This window comes from Bombina bombina, chromosome 6 (genome assembly GCF_027579735.1).
Source record: "Bombina bombina isolate aBomBom1 chromosome 6, aBomBom1.pri, whole genome shotgun sequence".
NCBI lineage: Eukaryota > Metazoa > Chordata > Amphibia > Anura > Bombinatoridae > Bombina > Bombina bombina.
Genome location: NC_069504.1, coordinates 1,002,178,425 through 1,002,194,570, shown reverse-complemented (window position 1 = coordinate 1,002,194,570; position 16,146 = coordinate 1,002,178,425). Strand labels below are relative to the sequence as shown.

Here is a 16,146-nt window from a genome sequence, read left to right as displayed (position 1 = left end):
TGCAGTCTACTGCACTGTATTGGATAAAACAAAAGAATGAAAATATATTTACACATTAAAAAACTAGACCACTGACTGTGAATAAACAAGATGGCCTGTTACTTCTACACATAGCTATGTCATTGAGATATTATCACACATAAAGGACTTATTGTCACCTTGTTCAAACATATAATCATACTTAGATGCCAAATATTCAAGGGCAAACAATTAGTAACTGGTTTCAGTACCAATTGATACACCAGAGGGACACTGAAAAGATCTGCAGAATACAATATTATCATTATCATTGTATTGACCATAAAAGTAAGTAATAATTGGGGGTTTCAAAGAAAATGCAAAGGGATTATGGCAAGGAATGTGCATATCCAAATATCAGGGTGCCACCCCTGGGCCCATTAAAACCAAGATTGGCACCCAATTTAGGAGAGAAGATGCACATGTCCCACATCAAGAGATGCCGAACATCTGCAACACTCCCTTGGATGGATAAAATTCCGGCTACCCTATTACCCCTCAACATTCAATTATGGTCACAGAAATTGGAGCAATAGTGTACAATCTAAGGATCTATTCAGCCTCCCGTTTGAGTAACGGCTTGTTACAATCCCACCTCTGGGTGGCTTAGGTAAATGGTCAATCAGGATCACCTTTACTGCCGCCACCAGATGTTTGGCTTCTAGCCAGTGGCGAGCTACTGGCTGGTCAGAGTGTCCCTTGTCAAGTGCTTGTTGCATGGTCGATCTGTGGTTAGCCATACGATCTCATAGTGTCCCCTGCGTCTTTCCGATACAATGTTTCCCACATGGGCAAAACAGCATGTAGACTACAAATTCCGTGGTACATGTAATAGAATGTAAGATGCTGTATTTCTTATTGCTATGTGGGTGATTGAATTTCTTTGTGGTAATTAAGCTATTGCAGGTGGTACAATTTGGGCACTTAAAACAGCCTTTGATATTAATTATACTAGAAGTTTGGTATGCTTGAACAGGATCTGTTTTGACCAAAAGGTCTCGGATATTGGCATTACGTTTATATCCCACTATAGGGGTGTAAGTTCTGGCAAACTGTAATTTGGGATCAGAATGTAAAATGGTCCAATTCTTTTTAGCGATTTTGCCTAACAGTTTGGTATTTGGAGCAAAAGTAGTAGTAAATATTATTCTTGGGACTTCATCTTTATTGTTAGTCCTCCCATAAAGAACATCATCTTCTGTAAGACTTTCAATGCTTTCAAGAATGGGGTCTATCTGTTTCGCTTTGTTACCCCTATTCAGGAATTTGGATTTCATTCCATTCAATTATGAGACCCCTACACCTGCATCTGAGTTGTTACGTATTGTACGTATAAATTGAGATTTAATGATCCCCTTGTTGAGTGAAGGGGGATGGCAACTTTCGGCCCTCAATAGTGAATTGCAGTCTGTGGGTTTTGTGTACAAAGTGGTTTCAAGTCTGTTGTTTTGTTTAGTAATTTGTAAGTGCAGGAATAGTACAGTCGACGGACTATAATTAATTTTAAATCTGACAGTGGTCGGGGTATTAAACTCAGTGAACAATTCTAGTAGACTGCTAATATCCCCCCTCCATAGTAGTATAATATCAACTATGTATCTCCTGTAAAAAATTACAGGAGATACATTCTTAGACCAAAGGTATTCTCTCTCAAAACTAGCCATAAACATATTGGCATAGGCTGGGGCTCACATTGGACCCCATTGCCATGCCAGATGTTTGGAGAAAGAATCTCATTTCAAATTTAAAATAATTCTTCTTTAAGCAGAATTCAAGAAGTTCAATTACATATTCCACAGGAGGACCTGTATATCTATCCGTCAATCTAAGTGTCTCCCTAACAGCTGCTAAACCAATGTTATGGGGGATGATAGTATATAGGTTATTGACATCAAGTGTAACCAATAAATTATCCTCCATGACATTGATCTGTTTCATTGTATGAAGTAGGTCATTGGTATCCAATAAAAAGGATTTATCCGCTTTAACAATTGACTAAAAAAGATAGTCGAGGAATTGTGTCACTGGTTGGAGAATGGATTCCCTGGCTGACAATATTGGGTGACTCGGGGGTTCTGTAAGAGTGTATCTTTGGTATTGTGTATAAAATTGGAATCTTGGGGTATTTCGTGATCATAAAATCTTGAAGCTTTTTCTGTAAGAAATCCCTGTTCAAAACCAAATCTAATCAGAACATCAAGCTGTTCCTTGAATCTATATGTAGGATCAAAGTATTATTTCTGATATGTACCCTCCTCATTAAGTTGGCGCAAAATATCCTGTCTATAAAACTCATAATCCAATAAGACAATGGCTCCACCCTTGTCAGCTGGGTGGATGACAAGGATGGTGTCATTTCTGAGGGTTTTGATCGCTTCCCTCTCGTTCCTATTCAGATTATCCTTCCATTTTTGATCCATATTGGAATCAAGTATATCACTCTGTACCATACGTGTGTATGTTTTAATACTTGCACTAAAATTAACCGGGTCAAAAAGATTATCTTTTTTAGTAAATTTTGAAACCTGGTGGTTGTAAATTTTTAGTAGATTGGAAGTATTCTTTGATTTTTAATTGCCTTTGTATTTTGTATATATCAATCATCAAGTCAAGCTCACTAAGATTACGGCTAGGAACAAAGGACAAACCTCTGTTTAACAGAGATTTCTCTCCATCAGTCAATATATATGAGCTTAGATTGATAACAATATTATTATCTTTATTCATCTGCCCCTCCTGGGGGCTCTGTGTGTGATTCTTCTTTGACCTAATTGAGGGCTGCTGCCTCTCACTCCTGAACGGATGGTAACCCCTAAAAAAGCTTGCCTATTGTCTGTGTGATATTATTATATACATTTGTCCTCACTTTTGTTTGTTACCTCACTGTAGATTGAGTAGGCATTCATTTAGACACGTTTTTCTATTTTCTAAGTTTCACTCTCAGCATGAATTTTTATGTGTGTAACACCTTTTACTGCCCCACTTCCGGTTTATACATGTAGAGTGGAGGACACATAGTGGAAGGTTTTGCCCCACTTCCTGTTACACAGTATGACTGTCACTTCCTGTGTTTCAGAACAATATTGATCCGTTTCTTAAGCCCTATGCATAGGTAGGATTTCATCATACTATTGTAGAGGCATATGTGATGAACATTTAGAGCTATTTATATTTACTTTGTTATTTATTTATGCTGTTTGGTGTAGGGAGGTTGTAACGCTGGACCGGAAGTGTTTTGACATTGCACTTCTGGTTTGACAATTTTGAGCTGCAATAATGTTTGTGTGTTTGGCGCTTTTTTCTTTGGGATTGAGGTATTGTGGGATAACTGTTTACACTATTTAGGGGTGTTTTGTATACTATATTGTTGTTCTGAAGAAAGGGGAGAATACATCCCCGAAATGTCAATTAAATTTGCATCTTTTTGTGAAAATCCTGTGACTTCACTGTTTGTGTGTTGATGTATTGTGCTCAGTAACTTTGAAAAAGGCAAAGGGACAAAGTTATTTACAATGCATGATAGATCTTGCAGCCCCTTCTTCTGAAAACTTAAGTATTTACATGATGATTACAAATATTACCTGATATGAGATGGCAGAGGTGGTGTACCGGTGAGCACTCCCACAAAAAATGCATATATTATCCCAGAAGGGAATTCTATATCACAGTGAATTTAAAACCTTCATTGTTTGCTTGTATGTATAAATATATATATATATATATATATATATATATATATATATATATATATATATATAAAAAGGGTGGTATCAAGGCGCACTATTCAGTTAGAAGATTAAATATATGACAAAGGACAAAAAACATATGACAGACCACACGTAGCTGTTTTTAACAGAAAATATCCTAAAAATCAAGGAAAGAAAATAGCACATGCACCAATGTCCTTTGCAGTTCAATCAGATTTACAGTTTGTTTCAAGGTATTTTTTCAAAGTGCGTTTTCTTTCTCAAATCCACATAATTGATAAATCAATTGATAGACAGAAAATCCAATTTGAGTCAAATATGGAAAAAAGTCACCATGTATTAAACGTAGAGTCAATTTAAAGAAATTTCCATACATAAATAAAAATGCCCACTCAATCGTATGAGGTAAGTGTTGCGTCCCTTTAAGGAATCCAGTCCCGTATGCAGCAATTGAGATCTCCGCTTCAATGCCACCTCAGTATGGTAGATGGTTTCCTCCCTCTTTCGGTATGTGCTCAGTGTATTCCTCTCAGCAGCGCAAGATGCCGGATATAGGGAGAGAAACAAGAACAAACTGATAATGCAACACTGTATGCCAAATATACAAAATATTGTATTTAACACTTTGATAATAGATTCTCACATGAGGCAACCTCAATCCAATATGAGGTATCAGTAAAACATATAGTACCGGTGTCGGCAAAGTACAATTCCCAGAGTTACACTCGTTTGACAATCGTAAAAATAGATTCCATCAACCACATTAGGAAATGGCGTAGAAGCGAGTAAGTACAAAGTCTATAAAAATGTTCTCCTTCTTTTTAACCGGATATAGGACACTGTCAGGTGGGGACCTGACTACTGTCCTTACTCCAGGTATTAGGCTGCCAGTTCATACATTTAACATGTAGATTACCTATCCTGGGGTTACACACCTTAGTGCTGATTTGTTTCTGCTCTCTTTTTATTAATATATATATATATATATATACTCTTACATATGACTCAGCTCAGTGTGCTTATTTTAAATACTTTATTGTAACATATTCCAATGTTTTAGCCCATCTGTATTGTTACCTTGACAAAGGCCCAGATGGGGCCGAAACGCTGGAATATGTTACAATAAAGTATTTAAAATAAGAACACTGAGCTGAGTCATATGTGAGAGTATTAATATCTGGTGGAAGCTCAAAAAACTGATCTAAGAGTGCAATCTCATAATGACAAGTATATATATATTCCTTAGTGTGGTTTACTACTTACATTCTGTTATTAAAAATGTTTTTTGTTTTTTTTTATAAAATATTTTTATGCTACACAGAGGAAAAAAAAACTATCACAAGTTGCATATAAATGATGCATTTTATTTCTACTAACCATTTAAACAAAATTAAAAATGAAACCCAGTTATAAAAATAAAATGAAACCCAGATATAATCAGTGACTTCTATTTCTATACAACAAGGTTTATACAAATTAAAAAATGAATCTGAATATAAAACCCTTTAGTTTATTTAATACAAATCGCACTAATGAAGATATATTGTTCATAAAAAAAAATAAACAAGAAAATATGTATGGATGTAAATATAGAAACAGATAATTACCGTAATCGCAATAGCTTAACCGTATATCAAAGTTCACTAATTGTAGGGTTTAGTCTTATTATTTTTTTTGCTGACATATACTCAGCAGGTGGAATCTTAAACTCAGAGGACATACTCATACCGACAAAGCAGTAATTAATGTACTGAGAGTGTCAGAATTTTCTGCTGATTTCAGGCAATGAATACTGTGTATGTTTTTAACAAAATCACTTATCACTCGGCTAGATTACGAGTTTGGTGTTAGGCTTAAAAAGCAGCATTAGCCGGTTTTAACGCTGCTTTTTAATGCCCGCTGGTATTAAGAGTCTTGAAGGTACAGGTGTACCGCTCACTTTTTTGGCCAGACTCGGATAAACCGCAAATTCACTTAAATAAATTGCGTATCCTCTTTTTTCAATGGGACTTGCATAGCGCCGGTATTACGAGTCTGACAAAAAGTGAGTGGTAGACCCTCTCCTGTCAAGCCTGGTACCGCATTTTAAAGTCAGTAGTTAAGAGTTTTACACTAGAACGCCGTAGCATAAAACTCTTAACTAAAGTGCTAAAAAGTACACTAACACCCATAAACTACCTATTAACCCCTAAACCGAGCCCCCCCCCCCACATCGCAAACACTTAAAAAAAAAATGTAACCCCTAATCTGCCAAACCGGACATTGCCACCACTATAATAAATATATTAACCCCTAAACCGCCACACTACCGCCTTGCAAACACTAGTTAAATTTTATTAACTTCTAATCTGCCGTCCCTAACATCGTCGACACCTACCTACATTTATTAACCCCTAATCTACCGCCCCCAACGTCGCCGCCACTATATTAAAGTTGTTAACCCCTAAATCTAAGTCTAACCCTAACTTAAATATAATTTAAATAAATATAAATAAAATAAACCCTAAGATAGCTACAATATTACTAATAGTTACATTGTAGCTATCTTAGGGTTTATTTTATAGGTAAGTATTTCGTTTTAAATAGGAATAATTTAGTTAATGATAGTTATTTTTATTAAGATTTATTTAAATTATATTTAAGTTAGGGGGTGTTAGGGTTAGACTTAGGTCTAGGGGTTAATAACTTTAATATAGTGGCGGCGACGTTGGGGGTGGCAGATTATGGGTTAAGAAGTGTAGGTAGGTTGCGGGGACATTGGGGGCAGCAGATTAGGGGTTCATAACTATAATGTAGGTAGCGACGGTGTCCGGAGCGGCAGATTAGGGGTTAATAATATAATGTAGGTGTTGGCGATGTCGGGGGCGGCAGATTAGGGGTTAATAAGTGTAAGATTAGGGGTGTTTAGACTCGGGGTTCATGCTAGGGTGTTAGGTGTAGGCATAAATGTATTTTCCCCATAGGAATCAATGGGGCTGCGTTAGGAGCTAAACGCTGCTTTTTTTGCAGGTGTTAGGTTTTTTTTCAGCCGGCTCTCCCCCATTGATTCCTATGGGGAAATCATGCACAAGTACGTTCATTCAGCTCACCGCTAACGTAAGCAGCGCTGCTATTGAGGTGAGATGTGGAGCAAAATTTTGCTCTAGGATCACTTTTTTACGGTTAATGCCGGGTTTGTAAAAACCCGTAATACCAGCGCTGTCTGTAAGTGAGTGGTGAGCATAAGCTGCTCGTTGGCACCGCACAGCTTCTAACGCCAAACTCGTAATCTAGCTGACTGTTTGTTAAACACTCTGGGCTAGATTAATAATGGAGCACAAACTTTGTGCCCGAGGAATAAGGGCTTTATCATGAGGGTTACACCCATTGGGCTTACCGTTCGCATTACGAGTTGAAAGTAAATGTGATCGCTTGAGCGCAATCGTAATTTTTTGCTAGAATGATTACCGGGACTTCAGAACTCTGGTTAACTGTTTTACAAATCATAAAAGTGTCACAAAGCACATCAAAAGAAGATTACAAAGAATAGTTGCACTCATAATAACACTATCTAATACAAATGATTAAAAAAAATTTGCACACAAAAGGTCTTAGGTGTCTATAGATGTATATGTGTGTGTATGTGTGTGAATATATATATATATATATATGTGTGTGTGTGTGTGTGTGTGTGTGTACATATGTATTTATATGTGTATTTATGTATTTACAGACACATAAATATATATGTATACATATATATAGGTGCACTGGGAGCCCTTTGCCGTTAAGTAGATGAAAACATTTAAAAACATATTTCTTTCCTAAGTCCACGGCGTCATCAATTACTGTTGGGATATCACTCCTGGCCAGCAGGAGGAGGCAAAGAGCACCACAGCAAAGCTTTTAAATGTCATTTCCCTACCCATAATCCCCAGTCATTCTCTTTGCCTCTGTCAATGGAGGAGGTGAAGTTTTGGTGTCTGAAGAAAATTGAATTTCTTTTGCTACAATCATAATTTTGGATATAGCTGTAGTCCACATCAATCTCTTCAGTAGAGTAGTGGTGGATTTAGAGCAGTTAGGAACTTGTAAGGTGGGCCTTACTGTGTTTTCCTAACATGTTGCTGCCCTAGTATAGAAAGCCAGAGTAGGTTTGCCCTGTTCTTTCTTTTTTTACACAGGCCACTGTAAGGAGTTGGCGTCTTTTCACACTATGTGAGCTGTCCTCCTGCTAGACGGCTAGGAGTAAAGATAAGTGTCTTTTTTCTTCTGGGGCTGGGAGGTTGGCACTATAGGGGTTAGGTAAACCCTCTGCATTTATTTATGGGACTAATATCCCGGGTTCAGGGTTAATTATAAGCAGTGGGCAGGCACATTGGTATGTGAAGAAACAGGTTTCTGCTCATTCAGATACTGAGATAATCCCCTTCTGGGACGGAAGGGGTTAATCTGTTTTTGGCGCAAGAGTTTATTTTGCTCTTAATTCACTTGAGGGGGACTCTGTGAAGAAAGATTATGGGCACTTTTATGGTTGATGTTGCATTCTGCAATTTTGTACTGGTTCTGACGTAGGTAGCGGCTTTTCTGCTCTAATACTCAGTCTTTCCGGCTTGAAGCATTTATGGTGCAGGTTCATTTGCCAGTTACATGACATCTCGTCTCACTCCTAGAAGACTCATTGGAGCGGTCTCAGCGGCTGCTGTTGTGGAGTCTGGGTCTTCTTTACTCGTTTCGTAACAAAGGGGCAGGTGAACCGAGAGATTACTATCCTTTCTACCCTTACCGATTCACCTGCAGTTCACCGCGGCACAGCTATTTCTCCATCTGGAGGGGGCCTTTTTCCTGCGGACCTTACCGCGCAGTTACAATTAGTGGTGTCCACAGCCCTGAGTGCCCTACTTTTCTTGGGAAACTTAAGAGAAAGGTTAAACACAGTTCTCCTGTTTTAGATTGATCTAATTTGCAATCGGATCAAGGTTGTATGTCCCAGCTATCCAAGGAGGAGTTAAACTCTGTGGCATCAGTGGGTGACTTCTATTACTAAAGCTCCTGTGGTGGAGGAACCTTCCTTTAGATTTAAAATTGAACATCTGCGTTTTTTACTATAGGAGGTCCTGTCTATGCTAGAAGTTCCAGAGGCTAAGATCCCTAAGTTAGATAGGGTTTATAAAGACAGGCAGGTCCCACAAACCTTTCCGGTCTCAGTTAATATGGCGAACATTATTATTAAAGAATTGGAACAACCTTTTCTCCCTCGGCTACTTTTAAAAAATTGTTCCCGGTCCCTGACTCTCAATTAGAGCTGTGGGGCTCCATCCCTTAAGTGGATGGTGCCATTTCAACGCTATCTAAGCGTACTACTATCCCTCTTGAGGATAGCTCTTCCTTTAGAGAACCTATGGATAAGAAGTTGGAAACTTTCCTAAGGAGAATGTTCCAACACGCAGGTTTTTAATTTCAACCGGCGGCAGCAGTGAACACAGTGGCCGGGGCTGCCACCTACTGGTGCGACTCCCTGTCAGAACTTATTGAGGTAGAATCTCCCCTCGAGGATATTCAGGAGATAATTAAAGCTTTAAGAGTAGCTAATTCTTTCATCTGTGATGTGAATATGCAGATTATTCACCTGAATGCTAAGGCTTCAGGTTTTGCAGTCCTACCGCGCAGGGCTCTCTGGTTTAAATCTTGGTCTGCGGATATGACTTCTAAATCCAGACTCCTTTCTCTTCCTTTCAAGGGGAAGATTTTATTTGGACCAGGTCTAGACTCCATCATCTCTACAGTTACAGGAGAGAAAGGTGCCTTCCTACCTCAAGATAAGAAGAACAGACCTAAGAGACGGCAGTCTAATTTTCACTCCTTTTGTTCAGGAAAAATCCCAACGATCTCAATCTTCATTCAAACCTGAGCAGCCCAAGAGCACTTGGAAGTCTGCTCAGTCCTGGAACAAGTTTGCTTACTCCAAATACCAGAGTGAACTTCCTGGGCACAGTTATAGACTATGTGTCCATGAAGATCTTTCTAACAGATCAGAGACGTTGAAAGCTAACAACAGCATGTCTTGCCCTCCAGACCTCCTTGAAGCCTTCTTTGGCCCATTGTATGGAGGTGATTGGACTCATGGTGTCTTGTATGGACATCATTTCCTTTGCCAGATTCCATCTCAGACCTTTACAGTTATGAATGCTAAAACAATAGAACGGCAACTATTCCAATCTGTCACAACAGATAGTTCTGGACAGCCTGTCAAAAGACTCACTCTCTTGGTGGCTCTGTCAAGAGCACCTGTCCCAAGGCATGTGCTTCTTGAGACCATCCTGAGAGATTGTGACTACGGACGCTAGTCTATTACTGGGGAGCCGTTTGGGGTGCCAGGAAGGCACAGGGGCTGTGGACTCAGGAGGAGTCCACTCTTCTGATCAATATCTTGGAGCTCCCAGCAATCTTCAGTGCTCTGAAGGCTTGGCCCCTTCTTGGTTTGTCCCAGTTTATCAGATTCCAATCAGACAATATAACTTTGGTAGCCTACATCAACCATCAGGGAGGAACGAGAAGTTCCTTAGCAATGAGAGAAGTATCTCAAATCCTAGAATGGGCGGAGGCCCACAACTGTACTCTGTCATCAATCCACATTCCGGGTGTGGACAACTGGAAAGCGGACTTCCTCACCAGGCAATCCTTTCCCCAGGGGAAATGGTCTCTCCACCCAGAAGTCTTTGCAGAGATATGCAGCCGATGAGAGATGCTGGAGATAGACCTCATGGCCTCCAGTCTGAATGCCAAACTACCCAAGTACAGGTCGAGAGCACGGGATACTCAAGCTGTTATAATAGATGCCCTAGCAGTTCCTTGGAGATTCAGACTCGTATATCTCTTTCCTCCATTACCTCTTCTCCCTCGTGTGGTGGCCCGCATCAAACAGGAGCAAGCATCAGTGATTCTAATTGCTCCATCCTGGCTGTGAAGGACTTGGTTCGCGGATCTGGTGGGGATGTCCTCATCTCCTCCATGGAGGTTACCTTGTTGCAGGGACCTGCTGATACAGGGTCCCTTCCTTCATCAAATCTAGATTCTCTGAGGCTGACTGCGTGGAGATTAAATGCTTAGTCTTTGCCAGGAGAGGTTTTTCTGAGAGTGTCATCGACTTGTAAGCCAGTTACTTGACACATCTACCATAAGGTGGGGCTGACTTACCTGCACTGGTAAGAGGAGTGTCATTTTTCTTGGCATAAGGTTAAAGTTGCCAGAATTTTATCTTTTCTCCAGGATGGACTTGAAAAGGGTCTATCTGCTAGTTCCCTTGAAGGGACATATATCGGCCCCGTCGGTGTTGCTGCAGAAGAGATTAGCTGAGCTTCTGGATATGCAGTACTTCGTAAATGCTCTGACTAGGATCAGACCTGTGATTAGAAAGACGGCTCTGCCATGGAGTCTCAATCTTGTTCTTCGTATGGTGCAGCATGCCCCGTTTGAGCCCATGCATAATGTTGACATTAAACTGTTCTCTTGGAAGGTTTTGTTTCTATTGGCTATTGCCTCTGCTCGCAGAGTCTCTGAGATTTCTGCCTTGCAATGTGACACCCCCCCCTTACCTTGTTTTCCATGCCGATAAGGCGGTTTTACGTACTAAATTAGGTTTCCTTCCTAAGGTGGTGTCAGATCGCAACATTAATCATAGATTGTTGTTCCTTCCTTGTGTCTCAATCCTTCTTCAGCAAATTAATGTTTGCTTCTTAATCTAGATGGTTCGTGCCTTGAAGTTCTACCTTCCGCCTCTTTTTTGTTTCCTCCCGTTATTCCTTCAGTGTCCTCTGGAGCTTGGGTATTGTTTTCCCAACAGTAAGGAATGAAGTTGTGGATTCTCCCTGCCTTATGGAAAGAAAAAAAAATTAATGCCTACCAGATAAATTCCTTTCTTTCCTGGCAGGGAGAGTCCATGACCCTGCCCATTAGTTATTCTTTGTTTGGGCAGCTCCCTTTTTTGTTTTTCTTTTGGCACCTTTAAACCCTGATGTTTCTCCTACTTTTCCTCATTCCCTCGGCCGAATGACTGGGGGGATAGGGGAAGTGGGAGTGATATTTAAGCCTTTGGCTGGGGTGTCTTTGCCTCCTCCTGGTGGCCAGGTGTTGTATTTCCCAACAGTAAGGAATGAAGTCGTGGACTCTCCCTGCCAGGAAAGAAAGGCATTTATCTGGTAAGTATACATTTTGTTTTTAATGTGTTGGACTCCTGTATGGAAACTAAAGGTACAAGCAAGCAGTGGAGCTAAATTGTATATCATAAAATATTTAAATCATTGTTTGTCAAATTTTTGTCCCCTCTTTGAATGAGTAATTTCTTTCTAATTGTTTTAAATACTCATGATTGCAATTTGCTTTGCAAAACTATATGTTAATTTATTAAAGAATTGTTAAACACCTCTTGCTTTCGATTAGGGAAATATTGGGACAAGCACAATTTTCTTTAGAGACCGAAAAATGCAAATTCTGTAACCTGTAATTTAAAATGCTGCAAATCAAATTTTGTCTTTCTTGATTCAGACAGAACATGTGATTTATAGATGATAGAATTTGTGTTGCTTAATTACATATGATATATTTGTATAAACCTGCAGTTTGGTCAGCAACGTTCCAATCTTTGTTTGCACTATGGCATTCCCTGGCGTTCCATGCCCTCTTCATGTCTTTGAACCACGTTACCGCCTCATGATGCGTCGCTGCCTGGAGACAGGGACCAAGAGCTTTGGCATGTGTCTGTATGAGAGTGGGAAGAGGTAATATACTGAGCTATATGCTTATCCTTTCCTGTTTTATTCCAACATCCTCAGTGTTAGCTTATGACCGCTTCCAACATCTCACTGCTTTTATTACATCCAACTGTTCATTCTGATATAACACTTGTAAATCACTTGCTCGCAATATGAGAGCTATGTCCAACAGGGAAATATCAGATTCTTGTAGTATAATACATGTAATTGTATCTAGACGTTTTTACATAAACACACTACTGTAAATAACACCATTTGTTAAATGTTAACTATCGGCTAGATTACGAGTTTTGCGGTAAAAGCTGCTCGGTACTAACTTGCAAGTTACTGCCACCGCTCACCTCCCTCTAGGGCTGCTATTACAGGTTTGCATACACCCGGCGTTAGCAGGCAATAAGTGAGTGTAGAGCAAAATTGAGCTCCATACCGCAATCCAATACCAGCGATGCTTTGAGCTGGTTTTACGTGCTCGTGAATGATTTCCCCATAGACATCAATGGGGAGAGCCGGCTGAAAAAAAGCCTAACACCTGTAATAAAGGAACGTAAAGCTCCGTAACGCAGCCCCATTGATGCCTATGGAGAAAGAAAAAGTTATGTTTACACCTAACACCCTAACATAAACCCTGAGTCTAAACACCCCCTGCTGCCTCCGACATCGCAGACACCTACATTACACTTATTAATCCCTAATCTGCCGCCCGACATCGCCGACACCTACATTACAGTTATTAACCCCTAATCTGCCACCCCCAACCTCGCCGCCACTATACTAAAGTTATTAACCCCTAACCCTAAGTCTAACCCTAACACCCACTAACTTTAATGTAATTAAAATAAATCTAAATAAAACCAACTATTAATAAATTTGTTAAACTAAATACTTAACTGTAAAATAAACCCTAAGCTAGCTACAATATAACTAATAGTTACATTGTAGCTATCTTAGGTTTTATTTTTATTTCACAGGCAAGTTTGTATTTATTTTAACTAGGTAGACTAGTAAGTAAATAGTTATTAACTATTTACTAGCTACCTAGCTAAAATAAATACAAATTTACCTGTAAAATAAAACCTAACCTGAGTTACACTAAAACCTAACCTTACACTACAATTAAATCAATTACATTTATTAAATACAATTAAATAAATTACAAAAAACACCAAACACTAAATTACACAAAATAAAAAAGAAATGATCAAATATTTAAACTAATTACACCTAATCTAATAGCCCTATCAAAATAGAAAAGCCCCCCTAAAAACAAAAAACAAACATAGCCTACAATAAACTACAAAAGGGCCTCTTGCGGGGCATTGCCCCAAAGAAATCATCTCTTTTACCTGTAAAAAAAAAATACAAACACCCCCCCAACAGTAAAACCCACCACCCACACAACCAAACCCCCCAAATAAAAACCTAAGCTCCCCATTGCCCTGAAAAAGGCATTTGGATGGGCATTGCCCTTAAAAGGGCATTTAGCACTTTCTTTGCCCAAACCCTAAGCTAAAAATAAAACCCATCCAATAAACCCTTAAAAAAACCTAACACTAACCCCCAAAGATCCACTTGCGATTTTTGACATCCATCCTCAACGAAGCAGCAGAAGTCCTCATCCAAGCGGGCCGAAGTCTTCATCCAAGCGGGCCGAAGTCTTCATCCAAGCGGGCCGAAGTCTTCATCCAAGCCGGCAGAAGTCTTCATCCAGATGGCATCTTCTATCTTCATCCATCCGGCGCGGAGTGGCCCCATCTTCAAGACATCCGGCGTGGAGCATCCTCTTCTTCCGACGGCTCTTCTTGAATGAAGGTTCCTTTAAGTGGCGTCATCCAAGATGGCGTCCCTTGAATTTCGATTGGCTGATAGAATTCTATCAGCCAATCGGAATTAAAGGTGAAAAAATCCTATTGGCTGATGCAATCAGCTAATAAGATTGAGCTTCAATCCTATTGGCTGATCCAATCAGCCAATAGGATTGAGCTCGCATTCTATTGGCTGATTGGAACAGTCAATCGGAATTCAAGGGTCGCCATCTTGGATGACGCCACTTAAAGGAACCTTCATTTGAGAAGAGCCGTCGGAAGAAGAGGATGCTCCATGCCAGATGTCTTGAAGATGGAGCCGCTCCGCGCAAGATGGATGAAGATAGAAGATGCCGCCTGGATGAAGACCTCTGCCGGCTTGGATGAAGAATTCGTCCCGCTTGGATGAAGACTTCTCCTGGCTTCGTTGAGGATGGATGTCGGGTCTTCAAAAACTGTAAGTGGATCTTCGGGGGTTAGTGTAAGTTTTTTTTTAAAGGGTTTATTGTATGGGTTTTATTTTTAGCTTATTGTTTGGGCGGAAAAAGAGCTAAATGCCCATCCAAATGCCATTTTAAGGGCAATGGGGAGCTTAGTTTATTTAGATAGGTTTTTATTTGGGGGTTTGGTTGTGTGGGTGGTGGGTTTTACTGTTGGGGGGTTGTTTGTATTTTTTTTTTTACAGGTAAAAGAGCTGATTTCTTTGGGGCAATGCCCCGCAAAAGGTCCTTTTAAGGGCCATTGGTAGTTTATTGTAGGCTAGTTTTTTTTTTTATTTTGATAGGGCTATTAGATTAGGTGTAATTAGTTTAAATATTTGATAATTAGTTTTTTATTTTTGTGTGATTTAGTGTTTTTTTTATTTAATTGTAGTGTAAGGTTAGGTGTTAGTGTAAGACAGGTTAGGTTTTATTTTACAGGTAAATTTGTATTTATTTTAGCTAGGTTGTTATTAAATAGTTAATAACTATTTAATAACTATTCTACCTAGTTAAAATGAATACAAACTTGCCTGTGAAATAAAAATAAATCCTAAAATAGCTACAATGTAACTATTAGTTATATTGTATCTATCTTAGGATTTATTTTATAGGTAAGTATTTAGTTTTAAATAGGAATTATTTAGTTATTAATAGTAGGTTTTATTTATAATTATTTTAATTACATTAAAGTTAGGGGTGTTAGGGTTAGACTTAGGGTTAGGTTTAGGGGTTAATAACTTTAGTATAGTGGCAACGATTTTGGGGGCAGCAGATTAGGGGTTAATAACAGTAATGTAGCTTGCGGCGATGTAAGGGACAGCAGATTAGGGGTTAATAATATTTAACTAGTGTTTGGGATGCAGGAGTACGGCGGTTTAGGGGTTAATATGTTTTTTATTTTGGCGGCGATGTCCGGAGTGGCAGATTAGGGGTTAATAATTTTATTTTATTATTTGCGATGTGGGAGGGCCTCGGTTTAGGGGTTAATAGGTAGTTTATGGGTGTTAGTGTACTTTTTAGCACTTTAGTTATGAGTGTTATGTTACGGCGTTGTAGCATAAAACTCATAACTACTGACTTTCAGGTGGCGGTACGAATCTTGACGGTATAGGGTGTACCGCTCACTTTTTGGCCTCCCAGGCAAACTTGTAATATCGGCGCTATGGAAGTCCTATTGAAAAAGGACTTTTGGAAAGCTGCGGTAGTTATGTTACGGCCATAAAAGTGTGCAGTGCAGCTAAACCTGCAAGACTCGTAATACCAGCGGTAGTGAAAAAGAGCCTTAACGCTGCTATTTCACTCATACCGCAAAACTCGTAATCTAGCTGTATATCTATAGCAAAAAAGTATACTTCTATGTTAAAGGGACATGAAACCCGAAATGTTT

The 16,146-nt window shown here is 39.4% G+C and overlaps 1 protein-coding gene across 2 annotated transcripts in view; it reads left to right on the top strand.

Annotated features, from left to right (window-relative positions):
- LOC128664041 (LON peptidase N-terminal domain and RING finger protein 1) overlaps positions 1 to 16,146 on the top strand; it is a 127,173-nt gene that overhangs the window by 92,717 nt on the left and 18,310 nt on the right. For both annotated transcript variants that reach the window (XM_053718696.1, XM_053718695.1), the window contains exon 9: positions 12,323 to 12,481. In XM_053718696.1, the coding sequence (XP_053574671.1) occupies positions 12,323 to 12,481 (159 nt within the window). The remainder of the gene's footprint in view (positions 1 to 12,322; positions 12,482 to 16,146) is intronic.